Source organism: Chaetomium globosum, genomic scaffold (assembly GCF_000143365.1).
Source record: "Chaetomium globosum CBS 148.51 scaffold_2 genomic scaffold, whole genome shotgun sequence".
Classification (NCBI taxonomy): Eukaryota; Fungi; Ascomycota; class Sordariomycetes; order Sordariales; family Chaetomiaceae; genus Chaetomium; species Chaetomium globosum.
In genome coordinates, this window is record NT_165977.1 from 1,353,982 (window position 1) to 1,362,297 (window position 8,316).

The window sequence follows — 8,316 nt, forward strand, 5'->3', positions numbered from 1 at the left end:
GTTCTGCGGCTAGCTCCGCTGTCCTTCCCTTGAGGTGACCCGCCCCGTTCGATCACACATCTCCCGTATTGAGGGTCACCTATTTTGTATATACCGCTTCTACATCAGTGGCTCTAGATCCGAGTGCCGCTGAACCCTATCAAGTCACCACACATGGTCACCTAGACCCCCAGATATTATGCTGTGGTATCTTCTTTACCCGCTGAGAGGGTGTGTGCTGCTGCTTTACTAGTTACTACCCATCCGCTCATATCCCCAGCACTAACTTAGCTATTACAGCACGACCGAGGCCCCTGTGTTGGCGCCCAGTCACCCTCTCCGAAGACTCTTCACGCAATATGGAACCTGGGTCGCCCGTCATGTCAAGACCGTCTTGCCCTTGTCCGGCGCCGTGGTCTTCATATTCCTCTATCTTGTACCCTTTCTGTATACCGTCGACTCCGCCAACATTACGAATGGCGCCTCACCCCTCCCGCATCATGTCTGGACCGATGCCCGGCCCCTAAGGGATGGCAGCCATGTCGAGCCCGATGTTGTGATGCGCTCGATCTGGGTACATGGCAGTTCCATGAAAGCTCTTGACCGCAATGTCTTGCTCGGCGCCCTCGAGCTACAAGACGCCATCCTCGGCCCGACGACCAACTTTAACCCCCCGCCAACCGCACGGCACTCCGCCGCTGCCCAGCCCGGATACTGAACTTGACGTGACGTGACCTGGACCGCCAGCAACGAGACGCCTTCCACATCAGCAACGGCCTGACCAACCAATCGTGGTTCTTCCACTCCCCGTTGCAGTACTGGTCAAGCTCTGCCGAAAACATCGCGTCAGACCAGGACCTTATCTCTACCGTCAACGAAAAGAAGACGCAGTCGACTTTTGTCAATACGACTCTGCGGCACTCGATCGTGTTCAGCGGCAAGCGGTTTCAGGAACGCCAGATAGTGGCTGCCGATGCGCTCGTCATCACCCTGATCCACAAGCTCCGGTCTCCGGTGGGCAGGCAATGGGTCAAAAGGCTCGAAGCCCTGGCACAGGGCGCGAAACAGGACAGCAAGTGGCAGATCATCCCACCCGACGGCAGAAGCATCGGGAACCAACTGTATCAGTTCCAGTTTCAGCCAATGACATGGTATGACTGGGCCATGTTGGTACCCGCCTACGGCATCCCCATCTACTACCTGTTGTACCGCCTGTCCAAACTGCGCGCCGTCAAGTCGAGGGTCGGCCTGATGGTCACCATGCTGGCACAGATCACAGCTTCCATCGTCTCCAGTTTCACCGTCTGCGCGATCTTCAAGGTTGATCTTTCGCACGTCCCTCTGCAGACCTATCCGTTCGTTATTCTTGCCATCAGCATGGAGAACTCATTCCGCTTGATAAACGCTGTTATTATGACGTCTTCTGCCATCAGCATCAGCGATAGGATCGGGGAAGCCTTTGGTACTACCGCTCACATTGCCATCGCCAGCCCCATTCAGAACTCGCTCATTCTCTACGGTCTGTCCAAGACCGGTTCGCTAGGTGTCTCGAGCTTCTGTGCCTTTGCCACCATTGCGACCTTTTTCGACTTCTTCTACCTTGCCACTTTCTTCCTCGCCGTTCTTAGCGTCGATGTACGCCAAAGAGAGCTCTGTGAGCTCGAGAAGGCTTCGCTAAAACGGGCCAAGACCTCCCAGGGCGGGTTACCCAAGCAACCTTGGATCAGGGGTATCTACCCATTTCGCCTGACCGATACGGCCATCTCGACGAGGATCGCAGGATCCATTGTCTTGATAGGTTTTGTTCTCATCGCACAGGCCCATTACACCTCCGAAGGCAGCCATCAATGGCTGAACCAGCTTTCCGGCTTGTCCTGGAGGGATGCTGGGAGCACCCCCAAATCGTCACTGCTGATCGATATCCATCAGGTCAGGAGCGCGACCTCCTGGCTCCGCATGCAGGACCACGAGACGGCGCGGGAGGTCATCAAGGCCATAAAGCCGTGGGCGCACAGCTACGTGGCCCGCGTCTACGACCCCGTCATATTTGTGCTGAGGGGGGCTGACCGCACCCCGGACACGAAAGATTCGACATTTTTGCCTGCTGTTTACGACTTCCTTCACCACCAAATCCCGCTGTTTATCGCCTCACTATTGACGATGCTGGCGGCGCTGCGTCTGTTCACGAATCATCTTATTAAGGACCAATTCAAGGATGACGCTGGATCCGACCACCCGGATGACGAGCCATTGCTGTCAGTCCGGTCGCTGACCAAAGGGCACACGCTAGACGTTGTCATGCTGGCCGCATCACTGGGGGCAAGCTAGTTTCCGTTGGGCTCGATCGCGCCATCCAGGTTTGGGATGTGCCGACGGGTTCAAGGAACCTGGTTCAATCCGACCCCGAGGCGCCACTGGACAGTCCGTTCCCCGTATTGAACGTAGCGCTCGACGACAGGTCGAAGTGGTTGGCGTTGGTATCGTGGCAGAGGGTGTTTATTTGGAATATGGCGGAGAAGCAGTGGGCGGATGTTAGAGATGTTGATTTAGGCGGTCACAGACCCGAGGCCGCGTTCTTCGTGGCGAAATCCCCAGATGCAGCACCGTCCCTGGTTCTGGTGAGAAGAAATGGTATCGGTCTCGAAGTGCCAATGGCGGCTGAGAGTCCCCGAGACTTTTTGATCTGCAAGACGCCGTTGGTCTGGGCGGTATCCTTTACTGAGAAGTGTAAGTTCAAACGCCCCGCCGGAAATTCCCCTCTCTGATGGTTTCCAGCGAACAACCCCAAACAGCAAATACTCCCTGTTGCCATCCTTACCGTCTCGCGTAAGAGTTGTGTTCACCTCGTCAGGCAGCAGGGCAGTGAGTGGGTGTCGACCGAAGTAAAGCTGGAAGGTAGTACAGGGACAAGGAACATCCATTCCCTGCTTCCCATTCCTGCACTATCCAAATACCTGATCGGCCGGCCCCAATCCGTCGATCTAGTCGACCTTGACTCGTCAACAGTCATCCACACCTTAACACACAGAGATGATGCTGCCGCGGACGCTGAAACAAATCTACCTCACACCAGCGCAACAACCGGGACTCGCATCCCTTACGCTAGCATACACCAGCGCCGAGAGTGGCGACCTCGTCGTTGATACGTATCTTCCCGATCTAGAAACCGACATAATACCCCCCTTTAGCCCAGTTGAATCGGGCTCGCACAACCCATGGAGCCAAACAAGGAAAGTTACTAGACACATCACAAACCCAGGTGCGTGGGAAGCACTCCCTTCCGGAAGTATCGTCGGCGTCCACAAGAAACGAACCACACCCCTGCCCACAATAAACACACCATCCTCCATCACCTCGTTGCGCAGCAGACGAACCGTCGGTCGCTCCAACTCAGATAACCCACAACATACAAACACACCCCCAGAAACACACACCCAGTCTCGATCCTGGGAATCCTGGGTCCTCAACCTCCGCCCGGACGCCAAATCCGACTTCGAGACCCACCCCCTCAACGACGACGCCGACACGAGCAGCCCGCATCTGATGATCTCCGAACTCGGCCCCATGACGCGGCTAGGCACAATGAGTGTCGCCGTCGGGCTGGGGGACGTCGTGAAGGTGGTCAGCGCTGGGCACGAGTATTTCGATCACGGGCGGGTTGGGTCGTTGGTCGAGATTGCGCATTGGCGGGGGTTTTCGGTTGAGCCTGGGGGGGCGAGTGGCTGCAGTTACAGCAGTTTTATGGTTTTGGGGCGGAGGAGGAAGAAGGGAAGTGGTGCTGGGTTGGGGAGGGGTGGTAGTGGGGAGAGGAGGGAGAGTGCGAATGCAAATGCGAACGGGAACGGGAATCCTGGGTGAGTTATGGTATGGGGGGTGGTGGGTGGGAGTTTTAGATGGGGTGGTCAGGATTCATGAACGTTTGGGTTTGTATTGAGTATTAGGGAATTGAAATGATTGAATATATGACTGAATTCAATTTGGCTTTGGTGCCAACGGTCAGGTTAGAGCCGGTAGGCACAACGACAAGGAACCACGAGCTTCGAACAAGAACGAAAATGTGAATCTAGGTTCAGATTGTGCCTTGATCTTTTCGCGGTCCAAATTACTTTCTAATCGAGGAGAGCTGGTTCTTACTATATATAACTACATATATGGGCATAATTACGGTAGCCTACTCCAACGCCGTTCCCAGCTATACTACCTGCCCCATGACCCTAACCCAGCCTTATGAGCCATAACCACTCGCTTTACCAACGCGTTGAAGATGTTTTCAAGCAAATAACAACCTTTTCCGCGAGCAATGCTAATTGTTATACGGTAGCCGGGTACCCCGGCTCTCAGCTTCCAGTCGCAGTGAGGTCGACTCCCCACTCCTCGTTCTTGACCTGCTCAACGAGCGCAGCAAACCTGACACGTGAGCTTTCCGGATATTGCACTATAACCTGATGGCTAGTCGTGTCTGTTAATGTGTGTAGAAGCGGGCCTACTACCAAAGCCAAGATGCTCAACGCGACCGCGCGGCCAGGCATCCCCCCCAGGGTCCGGATCAATTACACTCCCATCAATGTCACCAGCCCGTTGCAGTGTAATTGCACCTTACGTAAGCGAAGCCACATTGAATTGATCCACGGAAGGCACTCGTTGAAATGGATGCAACATGTTGAAATTGGTGGGGCCGAACTGTGGGCCCCGTTGTGGGGCAATAACCTAACCCAAAATGGGAGAAGTGGGTCCAAATTTCCATACAAATCCCTAACCCTAGCTATCATCAATCATCTTCCATGTGTCCGTGTGTCTTCCATGACAGTATTGGATCGAGATCATCAATCACGCCGGCATCGTACCAGCTGCGGAGGATCTGACAGAGAGATATTGTGTTCGCCTGTAGCCGGTTGCGTAAAGGAGTAACCATATGGCCAGTAACGCTGAACAAGCGCTCAACTTCGGCGCTCATAGGAAGCACCGTGTGTAGATCCAACGCCATGCGCGCAAGCCGTGGGTAGGTGTTCCTTCTCTTGTGCCAGTAGGCACGGGGATCCTCCTCGTACCAATCAAAGTCGCTATTATCTAGTTGCCAACGCTCAAACTCGTCAAGTTCGACCAGCGCTGGCGATGGAAAGGGTGAAGGAGAGGTGGGTGCTGAGTTTGTTGGAGTTCGCTCCTGGGTTCTGAAGATTGCGAACCTGTTGCTCGAGAGGCGGGGGATTTTCGTGGGTGGTTCTGAAGCCTCTTTCTGCTCGACTGGTAGGTCTCGGTATTGTTGCCTCCAGAGTTCTCGGACTTGTAACTTCGCTGGCTCGATCCAGTCAGCGTGATGCTCACGCCACGCCTCGAACCTACCCCATCGGTGCCGAGGGTGCAATGCGGTGGCAGCGTAGATGAGAGGAGACTGGCCGATCTTCTCGTAGTATTTGTCGAGCTTCATCCATGCGTTGTTGACGTTAATAGCGACGTGTTCGCCGTCAACGAGGTCTTCAACTCTCGCCTTCGCTCTCTCGAGAGACTCAAGGAGGAACTCGTACCCATCGAGAAGATCCCAGCTTGCTCCCTGTACTAGACTGATCGGCTCATCGCAGGAGCTGCGCTTCTTCTCACGAGGTTGACCGTCGCCCTGAAGAGCTTTCACAACGAGCTCAAAGTCGAGAAGGATCTCTTTCAACACAGAGATGACCTCCCAGTCGTTCGCGGTCAACTTGTTCTCCTCATTTAAGAAGAGCGGCTCCTTCGCGCCTTTCTTTAGAGTGCCTGCTGTCGTCCGGAACTGCGAGTCAACGTGAAGCTTCGCCTCAAAGAGGAAGGTCTCGTAGAAAGGCTGGAGTTGAAGAGCGCGTTCCATCATGAAGTACTGAGAGAGCCCACCGCGTAGCGTTGTCTGTCACCCACTCCCGACCGGGCGTGTGTTTTCTTGATCTTTCTCACCTTCGGAGGCTTCTCGGGATCCGTTTGCTCTTTGCGCCGAGATGAGCTTCTTGGTCCAGAGGTCTGACCTGTTGACCTCCCTTCTCACGGTCAGTGATAGGTAGGTTGACAAGGCGAGATGCACATACCTGACAGAAAGTTATGAAGCTTACCAATGGGGCCTTTCCTCCTCCATTGCTCATGCTCATGTTGAGTAGTGAGTAGGCTAGTAGAGACTTCTCGCTCAAAGGCATCACATTCTACACCAAAGAGTAGTGCTCTAACTACTAGGTTGATGATGTGGCCGAAGCATCGAACTCTCCTCTCTTTCCACTGGAAGCCGAGCTTCTCACCGATTATTTTCAACGCGGCGTCGTTATTTGTAGCGTTGTCGACAGTGAAGTAGCCAATCTTCTTTTCAATACCATAGTTTCTAATAACATCGAGGATGGCCTCCGCGATGTTCTCACCCGTATGCCGGTCACTCATCTCTGGCAGACCGAGCACAATCTTGTGAGGCGTGCGTGCCCTCTTCGTCTCGGAAGACTGCGCTCACGCCGTAGAGAGAGAGGCGGTTGCGTGAAGTCCATCCATCGAAGACTAGATGAACCAGCCCGGGGCTCTCCTGGAGCGTCTTAACCACCGCATCCTTATGCCGCTCAACCTCTCGTACAGCGAGGGCGTGAACAGTCTTCTCGGAGAGGTTGGCTTTTTGAATGTCGACAGAGGGGTTGAGGTAGGAGAAGACATCGCGAAGATAAGGGTGTTCAGCTGTGCGGAAAGGAAGATTGGCGCTGATGAGCCATCTTACAATCCTTCGTTGAAACTCAGCTCTATCGAACGCGCTGATCAAGTGGTTGGCCATCCTCTGATCTTCGGCGTTGTTCGCATTGAGATTGAAGAAGGTGGCGATGGATCTCGAATTGCTGCTCTCGCGTTGGGGCTTGACCGGCAGAAGGCGGCGGTCGCTTACCGGTAGGATCGCTAAGCTGGTGAGAGTTAAAGAGATGAATCTCGACGTTCACAAGATTTCGTGGGTTATAGGCGGCTGGCTTCCGGTTGCGTTGTTGGATACATCGAAGGCATACCCATACACGGTCTTTGCCGTCGCGTGAAATATCATACCCGAATTTCCATACCCACGACCACGCTGGCCCCTTGCGTTCAGTGAATAGGTAGCCGGGAAATCGCTTGAAGAGAAAGGCCAGGTCTTCTTCAGTACGTGTAGGAACCGCGGCGACGGCAGCAGATGCTTCTGTAGCCATTATGGTGGCAGGTAGGCCAGAATGCCGAGCTCGTCAGAGCTTGAGCTGCGAATTGACTGGGATTAGGGCGGTGGGAGTTCTGCCGATGCCCTGACCGCTTCATGTTAGTGTTCACCATACAAATTACTATTAATCACTATCACCTGCTAAGAAGGACCCACTATTCTGCAATGTCTGCAATAATGGATCCACGTTGCAGAGGGCCAGGTTGAATTGCAGGGGTTTTGGAAGCCTTTCAGTTGCATTGATTTATGTGGGGCGTTGCAGCTGCAATTCAACTGCAATGTGTATTTCCGTGTAATTGCTCCGGACCCTGATCCCCCCTGGTAGAACCCAATCAACGGCCCAGCCACGCAAGTCGATCATTGACCGAACCGCTGCGCTGACACCGTCAAAACTCACCCCGGAGAATTCGGGCAGATTACGGGTTGGATCATCTCTCGGCAGCCATCTCTCGCCTTCTAGGGTCAGGTAGCCGAATGAAAGCGAGGAGGTCAACGTCCGTATGTCTTGAGGCAAGGACCTAGGCGCCGCCGTCATCTGCAAGTAAGTCTGCCGCTGCTGCTCTATCTCTCTTGACACCATGTCTCTGACTCTGGATAAGGCTTCTAGTCGTTTCTGATCGAGGGATCCTGAGAGTAGGCCGGGGTCAGCCAAGCGTCCGCAGAACGAAACATAGATGGGTTTAACATACTAAGAACGGTGTCCGGTAGCTCGATGCCAAACCTACTTCCCGGGCCGGCTTGCCAGCAATGTGAGATTGGGTTCCGGGCTTGCCGTTGTACGATTGACGAGAGCACCCTGAACTCCTTTACCATCTGTAGTTTCCACATTACCCAAAGCCACACCAGTGCATCGCCGCTACCGTCGTTGTCGTCGTCGTCGTTGTTATTGTTGTTGTTGGCGTCGAAAGAACTAGGCGGTTTGAACAAAGACACCCAACGCAGCGCTTGCTCAAAGGGGTTTCTCTGGCATTTGCCATCCGCGCTTGTGAGCCAGGGCCAGGAACTGAACGAATGTATTCCACCCGATCTCGTCCGGGATCTGGGCCGCTTTGTCGTGTATCACTTCATGCAGCAGTTGGCATGCGTATTCATCGTCGTCAGATTCGCCCGGAGGTCTAAATCGGCTGGATTTGGATCCTGGAGGTACTTCCCCGGCTTGTCTCTGCACG

At 54.2% G+C, this 8,316-nt stretch overlaps 2 protein-coding genes across 2 annotated transcripts; one reads left to right on the forward strand and one right to left on the reverse strand.

Annotated features, from left to right (window-relative positions):
• Window positions 1-178: 178 nt before the first annotated feature.
• Window positions 179-3,837, forward strand: CHGG_02554 (uncharacterized protein; the record flags this gene model as incomplete). The annotated part of the gene is made up of 5 exons (XM_001229069.1): window positions 179-210; window positions 280-553; window positions 727-2,159; window positions 2,270-2,706; window positions 3,239-3,837. 5 exons carry the CDS (start codon window positions 179-181, stop codon window positions 3,835-3,837), a joined length of 2,775 nt encoding a protein of 924 aa, XP_001229070.1.
• A 910-nt stretch (window positions 3,838-4,747) lies between these two features.
• Window positions 4,748-7,142, reverse strand: CHGG_02555 (uncharacterized protein; the record flags this gene model as incomplete). Its single annotated transcript, XM_001229070.1, has 6 exons — window positions 4,748-5,791; window positions 5,899-5,978; window positions 6,051-6,081; window positions 6,166-6,366; window positions 6,434-6,866; window positions 7,003-7,142. The coding sequence occupies 6 exons, from the start codon at window positions 7,140-7,142 to the stop codon at window positions 4,748-4,750; spliced, it is 1,929 nt and encodes a 642-aa protein (XP_001229071.1).
• Window positions 7,143-8,316: the final 1,174 nt, after the last annotated feature.